The sequence below is a fragment of the Macrobrachium nipponense genome, chromosome 25 (assembly GCF_015104395.2).
Source record: "Macrobrachium nipponense isolate FS-2020 chromosome 25, ASM1510439v2, whole genome shotgun sequence".
NCBI lineage: Eukaryota > Metazoa > Arthropoda > Malacostraca > Decapoda > Palaemonidae > Macrobrachium > Macrobrachium nipponense.
In genome coordinates, this window is record NC_087214.1 from 70,004,348 (window position 1) to 70,026,950 (window position 22,603).

The following is a 22,603-nucleotide window of genomic DNA, read 5'->3' on the forward strand; positions in this document are numbered from 1 at the left end:
GGCAATCTCAGGTTAACTGGGACAGACCTGAAACAGTTTCCCAACGGAGAGGAATCGATTGCAAAGTAAGAAATTGATCTCTTCTTTATGTCTCTCCCATTACCTCCTGTTACTTCTTTTAAACGAACACCTCAATATTCTCTGGAAGCTTTAGAATAATAATAATAATAATAATAATAATAATAATAATAATAATAATAATAATAATAATAATAATAATAAAGAGTGCATGGGAAGAAGGACTAATAAAAGTAGACGAAGACCCAGAAATATACAGAGACAGGAGAAAGACAGAGAAAAGAGGACTGGCACAACAAAAACAATGCACGGACAATACATGAGACAGACTAAAGAACTAGCCAGCGATGACAATTGGCAATGGCTACAGAGGGGAGAGCTAAAGAAGGAAACTGAAGGAATGATAACAGCGGCACAAGATCAGGCCCTAAGAACCAGATATGTTCAAAGTACGATAGATGGAAATAACATCTCTCCCATATGTAGGAAGTGCAATACGAAAAATGAAACCATAAACCACATAGCAAGTGAATGCCCGGCACTTGCACAGAACCAGTACAAAAAGAGGCATGATTCAGTGGCAAAAGCCCTCCACTGGAGCCTGTGCAAGAAACATCAGCTACCTTGCAGTAATAGTGGTACGAGCACCACCTGAGGGAGTGATAGAAAACGATCAGGCAAAGATCCTCTGGGACTATGGTATCAGAACGGATAGGGTGATACGTGCAAATAGACCAGACGTGACGTTGATTGACAAAGTCAAGAAGAAAAGTATCACTCATGATGTCGCAATACCATGGGACACCAGAGTTGAAGAGAAAGAGAGGGAAAAATGGATAAGTATCAAGATCTGAAAATAGAAAGAAATAAGAAGGATATGGGATATGCCAGTGGAAATCGTACCCATAATCATAGGAGCACTAGGCACGATCCCCCAAGATCCCTGAAAAGGAATCTAGAAAAACTAGAGGCTGAAGTAGCTCCAGGTCTCATGCAGAAGAGTGTGATCCTAGAAACGGCACACATAGTGAAGAAAAAAGTGATGGACTCCTAAGGAGGCAGGATGCAACCCGGAACCCCACACTATAAATACACCCAGTCGAATTGGAGGACTGTGATAGAGCAAAAAAAAAATAATAATCAATAATAATAATAATAATAATAATTCCTTTCTTTCTCCTAAATGACATGAGACAAACAAGCAAGACAGCACAGGTACCCAGTGGTAATTCAATTACTTTAAAATAAGTGTCCTTGACAAGCTCTGAGAGAGAGAGAGAGAGAGAGAGAGAGAGAGAGAGAGAGAGAGAGAGAGAGAGCATGCCGACCTGTTACGTCAAGCACATAGCTACTAAGGACAACAGTTACAAGGCTTCGAGAAACATCTTGGGAGTCAAAAACCAGGTCACAGAATGAAGCCTAGCCTTTTCAAGAATACCTAACAGAATTCAGGTCAGGTGGTTCGCTTTCAGACGAATGCACATACAAATGAGCTTATAAAAGACTTGGGGAGAGAGAGAGAGAGAGAGAGAGAGAGAGAGAGAGAGAGAGAGAAAATGTGCATTGCAACTTCAAAATGATTGTTAGCACAAAATTTAATGTTTAATTATATAGATATCTATACTTATATATATATATATTATATATATATATATATATATATAGAGAGCGAGAGAGATGATAAAGAGAGAGAGAGAGAGAGTAGAGAGGAGAGAGACGAGAGAGAGAGAGAAGAGAGAGACTTGGCCTAAATAAAAAAAATGGCTCTGAAGATTACGAAAGTGTTCCTTCAACATGCACAATAAAGACATAGTATGGCCCGAATATAAATGAGCAGCTTTCAACTGACCAGAGAGAGAGAGAGAGAGAGAGAGAGAGAGAGAGAGAGAGAGAGAATCGAGGATCTTAAAACAACTCTTTTTCCTAACGATTTCTTCTTGACAAACAGAATGTTGCACACAACGAGGGACGTTACAACAGATGTCAAAACGAGAGACTTGTGATAAATGCGTATCTACAGACCACAGCAACAGAGAGAGAGAGAGAGAGAGAGAGAGAGAGAGAGAGAGAAGAGAGAGAGTAGAGAGAGAGAGAAAATCTTCCTCACTTATGAGGATAAAAGGACTAGGATTTTTCAGTGTCATGGGGCTAATTATGATCATATCAAGATTACAAGTTATATATTTATTAATATATTAATATATATATATTATATATATAATAGGGGTTAATATATATCTATATATGTATATATATAGCGCACAAGTGCAGGCGCACTACGCTGCTATCTCCTTGTGGGTGACGTAACCGCCGTGACAGTACAGTAAAGTGACGTCAAAGACGATTGTAGAGGAGCCTTTGAAACGGAAACGAGAGAGAGAGAGAGAGAGAGAGAGAGAGAGAGAGAGAGAGAGAATTTTAACTTTTCGTAAGATTCCTATGTTACTTAAAATGAAACTGAACTTCCTGTGGCTCAAGACTTTTGACATAATATAGCTGTATGAATCAAGATTCTCTCTCTCTCTCTCTCTCTCTCTCTCATCTCGTCTCTCTCATCTCTCTCTCTCTCTCTCTCTCTCTGGCCAGGCTGATTTCCCTTTGGAGCCCTCTCGGGTTTATTATAGTTTATTTGATCATAATATTATATCACAAGTTATTACAGGACATTACATTAGAGCTTATCACATTACACGTGACTATGTCCAAGAGTAGAGTCATCAGCACGTGTAACCGTCAGAGCCAAAAATGGTAATGAAAGGAATTGTAGAAGAAATGTCTAGATGCAATGCCATTAACAATAGTGTATAGAGAACGCAAAAGTAATCGGGTAAACAATCAAGGAAGGACTCTGGCAGGAAACCAGTAACGAATCCTTGGGCGGGGGGGAGGTCAGGGGTCAAGTTCGTCAATACGAGTATCTATAGTTACATTATATATATAATTTTTTTTTTGTACAAGGTACAGACGTCTCGACACGGAGAGCCAGTGAATGCAAGGGCAAATATATTAAAGAGAAATTCTCGACAAAATATCTTTTAACATTCAATTAAAATCAATGGCGAAACTGAGCCGTTCAGACGTTGCTCACTCGAGTACCGGGAAATTCTCACGAGCGGCTCTCAAACTCAGAGACGAAAAATGCCACATAACAAATGAAGACGAAGAATGACAAAATACATCGCTGGATTCACAAACCTCGAACTTATTCTCTTAAAAAATAATAACGCAAAGCTCCAGAATGACGGCACAGTTATCTTTGCAAGACCAGCTGACGCACTTTTATATATTTTTTCGTTTTTTTTTTTTTTCTCTCTCTCTCTCTCTCTCTTAAATGTTCGCGACCAGCCAGCCATAAAAACCAGCGTCATACCAGACCTGGTCTCTCGGGAGAAACTTACTGTATGGGCAGTTCTTGCTGGATCACGTTTTCAAGTTGCATGACAGCCAATTTTTATAATTGATCTCAGAGCTCCATATGTTGAAATTAGGAACAATTCGCTTGGGGTTTCATATCTGCTGACTCTGTCCGTGAGGATTTTCAGTCGGCTGGAGATTTAAAGAAAAAATATAGAAAAACTGACGACTGGCAGCTTATTTCAAAACGCCATTCGATTGTAAAAAATCTAAACACACCATTATTTTCCGCTTGGGGGACTAAAACGCGTATCAAACCAACTGGCAACCGATTTCTCGACGCCTGAATGTCCATGAAAAATTGGGAATGGGGCTTAGTAGACGCGAGACAGGAATTAAGAGAGATAAGAAATTCAAATGAACCAAAGATTGGCTTTCCAACAGCTTTCGTCAGACACTAATCCTCTTTGATCCGAAGGGTGGAATAAGTAAGCCAGAAATATGAATGGTCGACTCTGGTTGACCCTGGACTTGTATAAGAACGAACTTGGACAATACCTGTCGACCAAAACAGTGTTCCAAAATATGGGGCCACATGCGATCTCTATAGGTCCATGGCAAATTTCATGGGAGCCACAGGAAAATGTGGTCCCAAAGAGGCCCATAGCAAATTTCATGGGAGCCACAAAACAATGGTTCCAAGGGGGCCACAGAGAAATTTGGGAAGTTGGCGCCACTAACATTCTACTCCATTACCTCCTAAATTTTACTTGCAATAATTTCTTAACATTTCTTGTTGAATTATATTTTTAAACAGCGAACAAACGTGCATTTAATAAACACTTCATTTTATGAAAGTTCGGACAAAATTGAAGTACTTTTTGTCCCACTAATAACATTTTGAACTCGAGGACCACAGAAAAATTGAAGATTGCAATAGGGGTCATTAGCAATGAAAACATTTTTAAAAGGGTTGGGAACCAGTGCCCTACAATATAGGTAAACGACTTTTGTTACATTGAATGCACCTTCAATGTTGATACTGGACATGTAGCCAGACGGATAAAGGCTAATAAAAATCCCATGTGGCCTCCCAAACTATATGTGAATAAAAAGAATTAATAATCGTTGCGTCTAAAATCCACACCATCTAACATCTCCCATCAGAAACTTCTCTCAAAAATCCTAAATAAACCACTGTAACATTTTATGTATCTGATAATGCATAAACTGCATTTGTAAACTGGACTGTTATTAAGGTTGCTACCACCTGCATTTGTAAACTAAACTCCTATTAGGCTTGCTAGCTGTCTTGAATGCTTAATTACCTCAGAATTACCTTCAAGAATGAGAGGCAGCAACATCTGGACTAACAATGTTCTGTCAACCTAGATTTCTACATCATCAGCTTCACTTTCGGATACGCAATCCATCACACGCGCTCTATTTGCGATGCTCTCTTGCTAAATATCTATATTTATAAAAAAGGAGTGTTTTACACACACACACACACACACACACAAACAAGCACCGAAATCATCCAAATCCAAGTTTGATCATCCATTCAACCACCTGGAATCCCATATTATAATTTTCATTTTGTTCCAAGAACTCAACAATCATAAAAATGCTAAAAGTTCGTGAATAATTTATAAACACATTATACTCACGTGATAAAGGGTTTTCCCAAACAACAATTATTATTATTCAAAAGATGAACCCTATTCATAAGGAACAAGCCCTCCAAAGGGGCCACTGTATTATTATTATTATATTATTATTATGATCATCATTATTATTATCATCATTCAGGAGATGAACCCTTTTCATATGGAACAAGCCCACCACAGGGGCCAATGACTTGAAATTGAAGCCTCCAAGCATATAGTGCTCACCACAAAGAAGCAACAGGTGGTAATAAGAAGTACAGTGAGAAGAGATCGGTTACAGCTAATAAAAAATAAATTAACTTCATAAATGAATGAACAGATAAAAGGTTAAATCATTAAAATGGCAGGAGACTTTTCAGGGTAGTATATAATGTACGACATCCCCAGGGATGTTCTGGACTGCTAAACAGCCCAACATAGGGAATATAGGGACGAATATAGGCAATAGAGGGACGAATATAGGGACGAATATAGGCATTAGAGGGACGAATATAGGGAATGGAGAGACAAATATAGGGAATAGAGGGACGAATATAAGGACCTCTGATACTGTGAAACTCCACAACGAGGCACATTACTGACTGCACGTTGGTGCTCCACTTCAGCAAATGTGGTTGTTCTCGGCAGGAATTAAAAAAAAAAAAATGAGGGTCAGGGATCAATTGTGAATGTGACAGATCTCTGTTCAAAATACACGCGGTATGTGTGTGTGTGTGTGTACGTGCAGTTGCCATGAAGAATCTGAGAATTAGAAAGTCCATACTACATTCTTTTAGCGCTCCAGGAATCTACCATTATGGTAGGTCTCATGCAGAAGAGAATGGGCCTCTCTCTCTCTCTCTCTCTCTCTCTCTCTCTCTCTCTCTCTCTCTCTCTCTCTCTGTGTGTGTGTGTGTGTGTGTGTGTGCTTGTACAAGGCCTGTGTCTCTCCCCCGATCAAATTATCATTCTGGGGAAGACAGGTCGACCACAATCCACCACAGTGGTATTCAGTAGACTGGCAGGACTAAATAAATAATAATAATAATAATAATAATAATAATAATAATAATAATACATAATGATGATATTGATAATAATAGGGAAAAACTATATCACGAGAGTATATATAATGTTCTAAGGGGGCCACAATAATGAAAAAATAAATTAATAGTTCGCGTATAATCTTAAAAAACTTTACAAAGCTTTCGAACCCTTCCCTGGGTTCATCTTCAGGATTCGAAAGCTTTGTCAAGCGTTTTTAAATTATACACGAAATATTAAATTCTTTTATCATTGTGGACCCCTTAGAACAGAAAATAATAATAATAATAATAATAATAATAATAATAATAATAATAATAATAATATAGCCTTTATTTCAGCTCTAGGCCATATACGTATATAAAATGTGTAAAATCAACAAGGTACACAAAATTAAAAGGCACGTGAAATAATAATAATATAATAATAATAATTTTATATACCAAATGCGACTACCTACAACTGTCGACATACTGGGATTAAAGATACTCAGACCTGAGAGAGAGAGAGAGAGAGAGAGAGAATCACAAGCACTTCAATTCAAGCGAAATGACCCAAATCACAGCCAGAAATATAATATATATTTTAAAATCACAAATGACTAGAAAATAACATCTAATGAAATCTGTCTCTTTTGAAGGATGATTGAATGAACAAATAAATGAAAAAATAATTGAAAAATAAATGAATAACTCACGGATGAAATGTAAGGATGAATGGATGAATAGACTGCGCATGGCCAGTTAGAAGCCAAAGCCAATCGTGTACGCCGTGACGCCAAGTCAAGGTAAAAGTCAATCAACCGATTTTATTTTTTTCTTATTTTACAGTTCAGTGGTTCAAATAACAGTTATGCTTCGTCTGTCAACTTTCAGGATTTAATAATGGATACGTGGTTGTTAGTCGACTGATGGGAGACAGCCAGCAGCCAAGTGTGGATCAGGCTATGAGGGCTGGCTGGCTTCCACATCCGTAAAATATTTGAGGATGAAATTGAAGAAATAATAGGTCAAATAAATAAATAAATAAATAAATAATATATATATATATATATATCTATATATATATATATATATATATATATATATATCTATATATATATATGAGAGAGAGAGAGAGAGAGGAGAGAGAGAGAGAGAGAGAGAGAGAGAGAGAGAGAGAGAGAGAGAGAGAAGGACTAGTTAGAAAACCCTCAGACTGAAACCGACAAGCACCCTCCTGTCAATTTCAATTTCCATAGAAGCAGAAGGGGAAAAGACCATAGAAGCAGAAGAAGGGGAAAAAGAAGTGCACGCTTCACAATCCTCCCGACAGATGGCGTTTGCATCATCTGACAGATGGCTAAACAAAACATTATCCGGCCGATGAAGAAAAAAAAACATTACCTCAGCGATTAAAAAAAATGACCTCGGTGAGATAAACGTTGCAATTGATTGCAAGTGTCAACTACTTGAATCCTGAATCGATTATACCGATACGATCTTCACAGGGATGATAATAATAATAATAATAATAATAATAATAATAATAATAATAATGAGTGTATAGGTACTGTAATTTTATTCAATAATATATTTTGGTAATTAATAATAATTAAGCGAAATGGCTGCATTTTTAATCAATAATAATAATGGCTATAAAATTCGAAATCTCATGAAAAAGTGTAATAAAAAAAATCCACAGTTATACAGTAATATACTTTACTATATAATTGTGGATTTTTATTACACAATAATAATAATAATAATAATAGTCACAAACAACTAACATCGAACTAGCAATATCTACAAAAATAAAAAAAAATCGTAAATACTGCAAACCACTACACATAAATCTGCAAACCACACAACCCTTCCGACCAGAATTCGACATCAGTCGACTCCAAGGAAGCCACAACTATTGTGCAAAGATTCTCGAGAAAGTCGTGATGGTTGGATGATGTCAACAGGAAAGATCTCATCTCACTTTGATGCTGGATGCTGTGGTCACGTGACAATTCGAAGTTTGTAAGTTTGTTGCATTGCAATACAGAACTTAGTTACTAAGCCAAAGGCCATGAAGCACTGGGACTTATGGAACGGAAATTGACAGTGAAAGGTTCGAAAGATGTAAAAACAGGAGGGAAACCTCGTAGAAGTTGCACTATGAACCCATTGTTAGGTGAGAGGGTGAAAAAATGTCAGATGAAAAAAAAAAAAAAAAAAAAAAAAAAAAAAAGAGAGAGAGAGAGAGAGAGAACATGTAAGGAGGTGCAATACAAGGTTGCAGCAGCTAGGGGGCAATTTGTAATTTGTTACATTCTTATCTATTTGTGCGTAGATTATTTTTTAAATATATTATCAACCTGACAATAACTGATTTCTTAATCTTTCGGTGTTTTCTACTGCCTTCTGTCACCTCTTGATTTTCAAGTCACTGTTCTCCCCGAGGCCGACTTGTCCAATATGAATAATAATTTCATGTTCAATATTTCAGCTGACATCCTCTCTCTCTCTCTCTCTCTCTCGAACCTGACACCTTTCCAAAGAGATAAAAAGGGGTATTCTTTGCGTTCAAAAACGAGGTCCCACACGTCAATCCAGTCGTCCAAATCGCCTGGAAAAGACAAAACTTCAGGAAAGACAAAAACAAAACGAAAGAGCATCTTCTAAGGGCGACCAAACGGCTTTCAAACCGGTTTGAACCACAGGTGTGTTGGTCCACTTCATATCCTTCCCGTCTCCTGTCCCGCGATGGTTGTCTCCTCGCAGACAGACAGAACAGACAGACAGACAAACACACACATACACGGGCGCGCGCACACACTGGGAAATCCCTTGCTCAAGAGATGATATTTAAGAAGGTTCTTCCCAAGTTTATTTTTTAAGGGGGGGGGGGTGTTTAAGGATTAAGGGATTTACCCGTTATTAAAAGATACAATGTGGCACAATATTCATTTCTTCAGTTATTTATTTATATATATATATATATATATATATATATATATATATATATAGTGTATATATGTATGTATAATAACATATAATGTAGTCCTGTGGACCTAAGTAATGTTTATATAAAGTACATGGTACTTAGTCTAATCTAGTGGGCAGCGCCTATTCGACAATAACCTCATCCCAGCAGCCATGCTGTGAGCCGGAAGAGAGAGAGAGCAGTCTTAGAGAGATGTCGAGAGAGAGAGATAGAGAGAGACGAGAGAGGAGAGAAGAGGATGAGGAGAGAGAGAGAGAAGAGAGAGAGGAGAGAGAGAGAGTCTTCTTTCTTACGTATCAAGCGCTTGACACAATTCCAAGAAAGAACTTGGCCTACATATTCTTCCGGTAAGGTCGATGACCCCTGACCTAAGCACCTATAACATTATCATTATATTATCATTATTATTATAATTATTATTATTATATTATTACGTCCATCTCACTGAAGGGAAATTGAACGTGAATTTTGTTAGTTCACTACCAAGCCCAAACAAGCATTTTTTTCCCCACTTCGTTTCAATACTTAAAAATATATCAATACGTATATAATATGTTAAAGCTATGAGAGAGAGAGAGAGAGAGAGAGAGAGGAGAGAGAGAGAGAGAGAGAGAGAGGGGGGGGGGGGGGTTGGATGTTACAAGTTGCAGGACGGAGGAAGAAGGGTACCGTTACGTAACCTGGATACATTTGCGGACTGGAGAACCATGAACCGCTTGGCCAACGGACTTTCCGACAACCGTCTCTCTCTCTCTCTCTCTCTCTGATGGAGTGAAGTGATAAGCCATACACCCAACCACTCAATGTCAAAGGGTACTCATCATGCACTGACAACATCTAACATCATCTAAATCACGCTGCGAGTCAAAACCCATCCAAACACTGCCCACAACCAACGTCTCCTTAGCAATCAGTGACAAGACTATAAACAGAACACCCTCAGATATTCCCCTACAATCCCCAGTACCTCTGACGAGGCGCAGATCACACTGGACCATATTATTACCCGCGGTGACATGACCAGAAAACGAGGGAGGGTCCAAATATGCAGGAAATGTAATTTACCTCCGAACTTCTTCGAAGTTCCAGAGGCATCTTTATTCCTCCCACCGTTGAACTGTGGAACAGTCTCCCTACTGAGGATGTCGTGCAATTGGAACCTCGGTAATCAAGCGCAGGTGCAATGCATTACTACCTCTACACTATTCATCTAGTTTTTTAATACATTTTTTTAATAGGTGGGATCTCTTCTTTCTGCATCTCCCTTTATATACCTCCACTTAATTCTTCCTAATGAATTCCTAGTCAGTGGCCCCTTTGGTTGGTGGGCTTGTTCCATATGAATAGGTTTCATCTGTGGGTTAGGCCGTCAATGGACTGGTTAAGCAACATTGGGGCTGGTCAGCCGTTGGATGGGTGGCCGCTCTCCTCGGCGTTGATTCCTTGGGAAAGGATCTTTACCATAATTTCCTCAGTCTACTCAGCTGTAAATGAGTACCTATCCCTGATGGGGTAGGGTCCAGCTATGGGTTAAATAGCAAAACTCAGCAATGATGGAAAGAAATGAAGGAATAAACGACAACGACGTAAATGGAACCTCTGGCAACAGAGGAGCTTCGTCCGGCAACCAGGTATTCAACCCAATTGAAGCGGAAGACGGTCAGGTACTTGGAGGTCGTCATCCAGCAACTGACCACCACAACGACAGTAACCAACAGCCTGAGATTGGAGCTACAGAAGCAAACCAAATAATAATAATAATAATGTTCTAGAGTCCACAATAATACAAAGTATCTCGCCCTCGGATGAAGGACTTCCTGCAACGTTGCAACAACCATTACTTCGGAGATCCAACAGAATTGCAGCCAGAAGGATTGATAGGGGATAGGAAATCACCTAGTTGGAGTTAACTGCCCTCTTTCTTCATCACCTGGTCCATTAACGAGCTAATTACGACCGGTGTCAACGATCTTCAACGACTCTTGTTTTTAAATTCACCTCTGTACATGTCGTAACTAATCGTTCCTTTGGACTGCAGATGAACCCAGAGAAGAGTTCGAAAGCTTTTTGTAAAGTCTTAAAAATCATACACGGACTCTTGACACTTTGTATTATTGTGGACCCTTTAGAACATTATATATACATCCTCTCGCGATAGAAAGTTTTTCTCTAGTAATAATAATAATAATATCTAGAATATAAGTTCTTCGACCTTCTCTTCCGTCTTCAACGAGCTTTTATAATGGCCGCTCGAGGGAAAGACCTCCCAGACCTGTTGGTTTCCTGCTTTCCCCCCAAAAATGAGGTTTAGACACCTGGGAAGTCAGCAGCAGGTAGCCCATAATCGTCTGGTGGGGGAGAGGGGTGGGTGGAAACTTTCACAAAGAGAGAGAGAGAGAGAGAGAGAGAGAGAGAGAGAGAGAGAGAGAGAGAGAGAGAGAGAGAGAGAGAGAGAGAGAGAGAGGAAACTTTCACAAAGAATATGTCTTTGTATCTTGAAAATTTTGAGATGTTCGCAGGAGAGAGAGAGAGTGAGTTACGAAACATCCGCTCATAATGCGTGTAGTATATCCCAACCTTTATGATTCATTCATTCCGTTAAGAACCGCTAATGAACTCGCACTCATACACACACACACACATAGAGAGAGAGAGAGAGAGAGAGAGAGAGAGAGAGAGAGAGAGAGAGAACGCTTGCTCGCCTTCAACTTTTTCCAAAATGCGACAGGATGGACACTCCTCCAGTGGTTATACAAGGCCTTGAGGTACAAACGAAAAAATAATACACATGATCCCATAATCAAGAACATATGTTTCCCCTTGGCGAGGCAACAAAAAAAATCAAGGCCAACTGTAATCGTCCACATATATAAGAGACAACATCCCATGAAACACAGACATCAACAAATCACCGTGGATGAAATATAATATATGGGACGTTTGTTCAAACAAAGGTCCCCCCCTTCGTAGTGCTAATGGATGTTACCCCTCGTACATAACACAGGGGACCTCTCAATCATTTAGATAAGGAAGCCAACCTTGTGGCTGGACAATGAGAAATCTTTGCTCAGCCAAATGCGAATCCTTCCCTTCTGAATGAACCCACCAACCCATAGACAAGATCACCAACCCATAGACAAGATCCCAGTGCTTACATATGGGTAAGAACAAATATTTCTGGATGAACTATGTAGGACATCTGTTCAGCTAAAGGTCGCTATGATACAAAAGTGTAAAAAGCCATAAAGAACCTGTCAGCTACTCAGATATGAAAGCCAAGATTCCCACAGGTAAGAACAAATAACTGTGGATGAAGCTGAACTACGCTAGACGTCTGTTCGGCTAAAGGTCCCTCTTGATATAAAGGTGTAAAAAGCCATAAAACAGTCATTGAGAATAAGATAAGAAATCCATCCTTGTGGGTGGACAATCTGAGACCTTCCCCCAGCCAAATGTCAACCATTATTATCTTTATGTACGGCCGTCCCCATACAAGGTCCCAAACCACCTTTCCCTAAAATGGCCCGCAGAAAGCCGTTGCAATTACCAGGGGGCCAACTCACGTATAACTTTCCCCCAGTTGTTACCCTACTCCCCCTCCCCCCTCCTACAGCCCAGTTCCACCCCTCCCCCCACAAAAAGGGGGAAAAAACACACCAAGTTCATTCTTAGTGGACATTTTCAATTGAATTTCAAGGGTACCATTCATCATCTCCCATACTTAACTTCGTCCTTTTCATGGACTGTAAAAGTCGTGGATATCATTTCTTTTCCGGCTCCAGGAAGAGAGAGAGAGAGAGAGAGAGAAGTGAGAGAGAGAGAGAGAGAGAGAGAGAGAGAGAGAGAGAGAGAGAGAGAGAGACGCACTTGATGAATAAATTTCTCGCAAGTAGGCAGAGATTTTCCTAGTCCAGGTCTTCTGTTCTAGTGGTGCATATATATATCTCAAAGGAATATTGAATCTCTCTCTCTCTCCCCACCACGGATGCTAGATACAACAGTCAACTAAGTGCATAATTCGTTGTCCAGGCTATACAGAGGCATACTGGAGAGAGAGAGAGACGCACTTGAATAAATTCCTCGCAAGTAGGCAGAGATTTTCCTAGTCAGTCTAGTGCTAGTGTGTATATATAACTATATATATTATAGCATATAGGTATATATATATATATATATATTTATATCTATAATATATATAGATTTATTAAAATTAAATTAATATTATAATTATAGATATATATTAATATTAATATTATTATCTCAAAGGCAAATAATTGAATTCTCTCTCTCCACACAAAACCTAATATTATATATATATATTATAATTATATATATATGATTAAATAATAATATATCTCAAAGGAATAATTGATCCGCTCTCTCTTCCCCACACGGATGCACATACCACAGTCAAACTAAGTGCATAATTCGTTGTCCAGGCTATACAGAGGAATACTGGAGAGAGAGAGAGAGAGAGAGAGAGAGAGAGAGAGAGAGAGAGAACCGGGCCAGTGGAAACTACTTCTTTAGTATTTACAATAAAAAATATTTAATAATAAACGTCACATCTATCATAAATCAAACGATTAAGAGAGAGAGAGAGAGAGAGAGAGAGAGAGAGAGAGAGAGAGAGAGAGAGAGACGTCAGGTTTACGGAACCAGTCTACCGTAACGCACACGTGTACGTCAAACAGCGCAATCAAAACGCATGACAGCACAGAACTTTAAATGTATGAGGTAAGTAACTGAATGCAGGCTTGCGAGTGAGAATTCCACACGAACATACTAAATCTCTCTCTCTCTCTCTCTCTCTCTCTCTCTCCTGCAGCGGTACACTTTGAAAAATGTAGCCCTTATGATCCCGAGCGTAGGGAAGCTTACAATAGTACTATACTCTCAAAAATGTAGGCCTATATGTAGTCATGCTGTCGTATGATTTCATTCAGAGGAAGGCCTAAGGTAGTAAACTTTGACACAGTAGGCCTAAAGCAATACCTTCTTGTAATCTATAGCATAAGAAAACATACAGTATCAGAACTCACAAGAAGTATAGGCCTAGACTCATAAATCGAAACACGGGAAGGCCATTACAGACGTTGCCACTTCTTCCTATTGCCACGCTTTCGCCTTCACTAAAAGTTGGGGGAAAATGTACATATGGCACCACGTTGTTTATCTCCTGTATATGTCAGGTCAGTGGCAAAAGGGACGATCAAAGTACATAAACACCTTCCCGGACTGTCCATGACCAAGATGCGCGCTTCTGTCTTGTGTTTGTTACAAGTTTCCTTAGGCTAAGCAACTATAAATACCTAAATAAGCAATGGTCAATTTGATAACTAATTTCCAAGTGCGTTTAATTTTACGGCAGGATATATACGACAACCCCACAGGGAAGAGGGCTGAGAAACGTGGCAACAAGTTAACAAACGTTTAGGAGATTTGGCATGTCTCTTCTCCAACGGGCTCCATGTTCCTACTTACAATGGCGTGACTGACTATACTATGAAATTTATTAACCACGCTCACACTATCAACTCTACCAAAGTCACGAGGCCATTGCAAAACTCTCGTTTCCACACATTGCTCTTAATTATTTGAAGTCTCCAGCAACCAATAGGAAACGTTTGAATAGTTGTAGTTTTCTTTTTTTCAGGATTCTGAAATTGCGAAACATTGGATAAGAATATAGCAGTAGTACTTTTGCGATATATCATATGACAATCTTATTCATGAAGTTTACAATTAAACGTGAGGGGTAAAGTTCAGTGACAAATTCCTATTCGTACTACAAGAAATTACAGTGGGAAACACTAAATAAAAAAAAGAGGCCTATAAAATAATAAAAGATCATAAACTGTCAAAAGCTGAATGACAAGGGCAGAGCAGAAAGTGAAATTACTTTCAAACCACTCTGAAAACAAAATTTAAGCCTTCAATGTGACCTAGCCCACAAAACTTTCACGGTCTCACTTGTCATTGAATTAAGGACCAAATTTTGCCTCGCAACAATTATGGTAACATCTTGTATCTCTAAAGTACTAAAATACAAATTAGCATGTAATTCATTTCACACATGGTCATTATTATGTCTATCTATGCACCAAGCATTGCAGGAGAATTAGATTGCAATATGTTCTTGATAGCCCTAAAATATGCCTGTATAATCATCGCATTTCCTGTACACTGCAAGTCTGCAATTAGAATGAAATAAAATTTTAAACAATAAATGAAGACCTTAAAAGCCACAGAAAGTCTGTAGTTACAGTACACTAAACAGAGCATGTCAACATTATTGCTCAAGACTCCATTATGTGAACATGACATCAACACCAATAGAACGGAACAGATAACAAAAGCAGTCGTGCATTACCCGTCCAAGACAGGATATCCTGATGACATTCTAACACACTACTACCCCTTTCTTCCTTTTAATCTTCAGCCGAAAACCCTACTGGACACTCATGAGACTTCAAACAAACTCAATGAGGATCCAAAGAGAAATAAGCCCGCAGAGAGAGATAAGTCACAGGAATAGGCGGTAAATAAATATGAGGGAATTGAAAATAAAACTGATACACCTGATATTGAATATTTTAGTTGTATCCTAACAATATAAATTCATTCCCTAAGCTGCAATACACCTTATTTTACCCTTTCCTATGTTTTTAACAGTAAGAATCCTGCTGCCAAACTGAATCCTTCCGTGAAACTTGCAAACCACTAGGTATATAAAATTTTTCTCACATTGGAAACATAACCCCAGCTACCCAAATGGTTCTGCCAATATTCAATGTATTTGGCTATCAAACCTGATAGTTTCTGCAATTGCAAACAATAAGACATATACACGTGCAATCATCTTCTATTAGATGAGTAGCAAAAATGTGACAGGCATTAAAAAAAATGTCCAGACTTAATGCACTTAGCATGACAGCACAGGGAGGAATTTCAACATTCCACTCAGAAAGCTGAAAAAAAATGCGTAAACATAAAATGGGTCAAGGAAGGTTTGTGTCCCTGATAAGATAAGGCAGATTCATTTATCTGTAGTGTGATAGCGGTTAAAAACGGCGTACGAGGCAAGCTAATTTGTCTGTCGTGATAGTGGGAAAAAAGGAATATCATTCTCAATACTTCTCTGCATTTCTTGCACATTTTATTGTTACCATCAGAGCTGATCAATAGTTTTTCCAACCTAAAACAATTGCCTATGTTTCCCCCGACATTGTTAAACAGGGATATGGGTAAGCTGTCTCAGAAATAACACAAAATACCCTCACCCCCAAAATTCTTCATTTAACACAACGCGCAAAACCAACCCCAGACTGGTCAAGGCAATATGTCCTATGTAAGGTTAAGGCAAGGACAGCTATGATTTTAAGTCTCCTTGACATGACTAGCAAGAAACTCTTGCTCAAATCTATTGCAAATTTACCGTTACCGAAAGATTTGTCGTCATTTGTTTGCTTTACCATTCACTCCAGTGGCAGTGGAGCTGGTTCTGAACACAGTGCTAATGGAGTGTATGTGGTATTAAAGTAAAACTTTACAGCGAAAGAAATAAACATTAGAAATCTTCAAACCACACATTACAAACGTACAACAACATTTTCAAGCCCAAAATGTGGTAATGGCCTAAAGTAAAATTTACCAAAGAAAAAACCTGCAACCTGTCAATAACTATAATGAATAATAGTAATCAGGATAAAATGATTGTAACCCAATCCTACCCTGGTAGGTGGAAAAACATCTAAACCTTGGCTAAATTAGTAAGGAAAATAACTCGCATTAGCCTCACTTCAGACAACAAAGGATAACATCCCAAAAACAGTTTGTAGGCTAGGCCATACCTAATACTTAACCCTAATCCTCAAAAGAGATACATATATTATCAGTAATGATGGTGAACATAAAATAATATTTCTGGTAAAACAGAAGAGTACTACCGCAGCCTGGTTCCATCCTATAGCCGACCAGAATATTCACCGCATAATATTTCTGTTCTTGCTTATGATGTTTACAATTTTTTATTCTTATGTATTTACATTCATTCCTAAGGGGATTGTTACTAAACATGGAGCACGTTTTGCATGTAAACTGATAGTTACTGAACTCTCAGAGGGGTGTTGTAGCAACCTTCAATATTACCGAGAAATAATTTTGGAAATAATGAGCCACTTTTTAACACAATACCTCCACTTTCATATACCAAATTAGGCCTAATAATATAAAAAATAAAATTATAAGCCTATCAACATATCTGTGGCTAAAGCATCAGCATAATAAACATGGATGACGAATTCCATATAGACTTAAACTAACATCTTTCAGAGAATTTATTCAGACTTGCCTGCCCTGGGGGTGGAAAGTAGGCCTAGCAGACTACACACAAGGGCCTAAGGCCAAACATTCCATTAGCCCAAAACAGGTTTATCACAAAATGGACACGTAAAAGCACACATAGCAACACAGGCATAGCAATAGGCTGTTTATAAAAAGCATGCCAAGTGTATGACCTCATGGTATGCTTTGAATTCTTTGTTTGTTAGACAATAATTTGTCAATTAACACGAGTTACTGCCAGAAAATTACAAACCTAAGTGAAATGTTGAATCAAAGCCACTTAGGTCGACTAAATGGGCTAATTAGGAAATACAGGCCTACGTCCTCATTGCCTATGCTTCGTATTCTTGGCGAGACCCTAATTAATAGATTAATTTGGATATTACCATAAAAACTATAGCCTAGGCCTATCTAAAATGTCAGATCATAACCAGGTAAGCTTAGCAAGCCTAGCATTAAAAAAAAAGTCCTTATGTGACCTACATTCTTGGCAAAACCCTAATTAATAGAGAAATCAAAAGATTACCTTTAGGCTAGTCTATGCTTTGTATCCTTGCCATGACTCTAATTCATAGATCAATTTGCTTATTACCATAAAAACTACTGCCTAGGCATATACAGTGTCTCGAATCATAACCAGGTAAGCTTAGCAAGCCTATCTTGGAGTCTCACTATTTGCCGAAATGACCAAAACAAGAAAAAAGACCAAAACAGCCCATTACTGTATGTGTTTGTTTTATAATTGTAAACTTGCTTAAACAGTAATTAAACATGACATCAGCTGACATTTGTTTAGTAATGTATGTATGATGGCCGCTAGTTTTAGCAACTAGCCACGTAGGCTACCATGCCATTGTACTAATATTGATATACTCCATCGTGATCAAGTGGCAATAGAATGGTTAAGCACTTGATAATAATCCACACATCTGGACATTCATTATTATAATTAACAGATAAAACAGCTTTTGTCTGGCCCAATTCTTTAGTTAATTTATTTCTCACCTAATTATTAACTGATTTGATAAACAACTAAATAAATCAATTAATAAACAAATAAGTAAATATATAAGTAAATAAATAATTAACAATCTAAACATAAAAAGTAGGTTGTTCTTCAACATTATGAAACAGGGGAGACTAACTTTGTCTCACAGTCACAATATATAAATAAATGCACGTTTTTCTTAAATGACTATATAAAATAATAATATACACAATACTTATATACAATAAAAATTAATATAATGAATATTTTACCTAGCCCTATATTTCTCAAATAAATAATATATATATATATATATATATATATATATATATATATATATATATATATTATATAATATATATATATATATATATATATATTTATTTATTATTTATCTATCTATGAGAAATGTAGGTAAAATACATATAAACATATTTATTTATTTGAGAAATACAGGTAAAATACTCATGATATTAATTTTTTATTGTGTATATTATATATATATATATATATATATATATATATATATATATATATATATATATATAGTATTACCTATATTTTACAAATAAATAAATAATATATGTATTTTACCTATATACTTCTCAAGTACATAAATAGATAGATAGATTTAGGATGATGTGAGTGATAGTATCTCTCTCTCTCTCTCTCCCTATATATATATATATATATATATATATATATATATATATATATATATATATATATATATATATATATATATATATATATATATATATATATATATATATATATATATATATATATATATATATAGGGTCGTTTCGATAAATAAATAGTAGTAGGCAATGCGCTACCTACTACCTAGCTAGGTATACCTAGCAGTAGGTACCTAGTATTGAAAAATTCGTCCTTCGTATGTGATCTGTATTCTTGGCGAGACCCTTATTAATGGATTAATTAACGTATTACCATAAAACCTACAGCCAAGGCCTATTAAAACGCCGAACGAAAACCCAGGTAAGCCTGGGATTCATAGGCCTATGCGTTAGCCGGTAGACGGCGTCCCCTACGATAAGCTTAGGTTTATTATTCGAAATAAGGAAAATTAAAGCATAAACATAAATAATTGGAGTAAAATGAATGCAATAAATTAATATAGACGATAAAAATGAGTGAAATAACAGGCAGGTAGGTTGAAATATAGGTAGGCCTTAATAAGAAATATAGGTAGGCCTTAATAAGTAAGACTATGGCACGACTTAGGTGTAGCTAGGAAGTTACGTAAGGGTTTTCAAGCACCGCTCAAGTCACCCTCGGCGGAAGCAAACAATACACATCACCTCGAAACAAAGACAAAGGGAAAAAAACTCACCTGGTGATCACAGGTGATCACCAAAACGCCGATAATCCAGACTAACAAAGTCGTGAGTGATCTGTCAGTCATCTCGTTTACCCTTCGTAGGCCTAGAGATACCAACGGGGGATGCAAACCTAAACAAACGCTGTGGCTTCTAAAGAGGTTTGTTATATATATAATTGTCCTGGGGATTAGATTATTCGATTCGCGACGCCGTCATACACGCACGACGTACGCACGCACACACATGTCCGTAACACCTGAACGAAGCCAAATGCAACCTAGCCGATTCGGCAGTTCGTCGTAGACTGAGTCCTTTCTGGGAGGGAGCGGATCCTTGATAACAACAAACACAGTGGTGCCACATCTCTCTTTAGCATGAAGATTAAAGAAGAAGAATAGGGCGCTGATTATTTGTAACATCTCATCACATTTTGGCGTCTCACGTCACATTGATTTGTAAGATTGTGTGTTTTTATGTATTTTTTCTCTCTTTTTTCTTGTTTTATTGGAAAATTTATGTTTGAAAATGAAGAAGATGAGGTTGCCGATGTTCCTGCTCGGCGCGGTGTCACATCTCTGTTCACGTCTCGTTTCACAGTTTACGTCACTTTGCTTAGTAAGATGGTGTGTTTTAACATTTTTTCTCTATTTTGCTTTGCTAGATGTTTTTCGTTTGAAAATCCGTCAGGATAGAACGTCTTTGTGGTTGTTGTGGCACATCTCTCTACGTGGATCAGAAGATTCTCCCGAATTTCTCCGTGTCCATACTCAGTTCAAATATCATGTCATTTTGCATAGTAAGATATTGAGTTTTTGGTATGTTTTTAATTCACTTAGAAGTTTTTCGTTTGAAAATGCGTCAGAATACGGTGGTTAGATGACTTTGTGGTTTGTAGTTGTTTTTGTCTCTTTCTCACCTCTCTTCTTCCTCTCTGTTTTGTGGAAAGGACTCTCCGCTCCTTAGTCACATCTATAAAAATAAGCATAAGAATATCACTTTGCCATTTTCGGGGATAATTAGAAAAAGAAGTCATAACAGAAAGATACAACATTAAAGTGTGCCCTTACAAATAATAATTGTAAGTACATGCTGTAGAAAAGTATAAACGAACACTCGAATTAGCGGTCCCAAAAAAGTAAAGTAAAAAACGACTAAAACTTTTTAAAAAAACAGAAAACAACAATAAATAACAAAAGAAATAAGTGACATTTGGAACAATAAATTAGCAATACGAAAGAGAAAACTACAACGTAAAACTTTTTAAAAGCTAAATAGACTCACACCTGATTCAAAGGTATAGCATGGCCGCAACTGTGTTCGTGGATTACGGACTTAGGAAACAGGAACCACTCGCTAAATAGGATTGTCTTGGCGGACTTTTGGATTTATCAAAAAGTTTCCCGTTAGAAAAACCAAATAGAATAAAAGAGCAGATGACTAGCTTTACGCTCTCTGGTGGTGTTTGTGCTCTGGTGGTAGTTATGGGTGAGCTGCTTTCATGATTTTGGTTTCGAATCCCACCCACTTGGGCCAGAGAATGCCTTCAGTCTCTTCTTTAAGATTTTTGGGGCTTTCAGTAGATGGGATAACCTATAATATTATGGAACGAAGAAGTTGCTAGTGTGATAGTTTATTGTTACTCGTACGCATATCCAGAGATGAACACATAAGTCACAACCACATCCATATTTTGATTGTCAAATCATAGATGTAGGCCTACCCCTATGCAGAAAACTTCTGCATTACTGGCCTCTTCATGCATCCACACAGAAGTTTCCTTAGATCAATGTGTAGCTCTCTGCACATACACACTGTTCCACTTATCTCCATCCTGCAGGCACTTCGCTTGTTGGATATCAAGGTCCAATTTCCAGCGTGCCTTTTAGTCTGAATATGTACCGTTTTTAAATCATACAAGACTCTCAACAACCTAACGTCTTTTATTCAATCCACGAGAACAGATTGTCTAAAAATATATAATGTCTTTCATCTGTCTACTAAACATCTTACCACAATTATCAATTTACTCACTCTATGAATGTTTTTTCACGCTATGTATACAAACAATTTATCTTAATATTTTAAGTAAAATTTTTCATTTATAATCAACATCCACACTTCTCTTTCATTTTCCACAGACAACCTAAGTCTCTCTTGAATCACCTATTCTGTTTTCTACCTTTCTCTCATCCTTGCGTCATGTTACTCACAAGTTACTATGCATTTCACTCCATCTTCCACCATCCATTATGACATCTCTCTGGTTCAAAGCTACTCTAAACTTTCTTCACTTGCAAAAACGTCAAAATTATTATGATATAATTTCTGCATCACTTGCAAAACTATGTATGCCTTTTCCCACTTCCCAATGACTTCAGGAAGTTTTATTCTTTATATTTTTTTCAGTTCTTTAAGGATGAGTTTTTAAGGATGAGGTTCATAGTACCACTTCCTTCTTCATACATGTTGCAGCTCACCACATCAATATAACTGCCAGTGTGTGCATTTAATTCACTGCCTATGTCTACAGTTTATTAGGCTGCGTCCAAATTTATTTAGTCTCATTTAGCAAGAATATGACACGATTATGCTAGTTGGTGAAGGGTTTATCATAACCACTTGACTCCACGCATTTATCTTATTCCTTAGTTAAAACTAAGCACTAGGAATTATAGAAATATAAGCACAGGAAAGAAGTGATTGTGGGAGTTCTCAAAGGCCCTATCCAATTGGCAAGAGAGGCAAAAAATGTTTTGAGACTGTTTTGAGTCAATAAAATATTAGAAAGACAGAGCAAAATCTAGGAGAAACTGCTGGAGGATATACATATATACATTATATAAAATAAAATTTATCCTTAAATGAACTAGTGTTAATTGAGAATT

At 37.4% G+C, this 22,603-nt stretch overlaps 1 protein-coding gene across 1 annotated transcript in view; it reads right to left on the reverse strand.

The window, feature by feature from the left end:
- LOC135199518 (NPC intracellular cholesterol transporter 1-like) overlaps positions 1-20,044 on the reverse strand; it is a 155,944-nt gene extending 135,900 nt beyond the window's left edge. The window contains 1 exon segment of the mRNA XM_064227637.1: positions 19,730-20,044. Within this exon segment, the coding sequence (XP_064083707.1) occupies positions 19,730-19,801 (72 nt within the window). The 5' untranslated portion in view covers positions 19,802-20,044.
- Between the last annotated feature and the right edge of the window lie 2,559 nt (positions 20,045-22,603).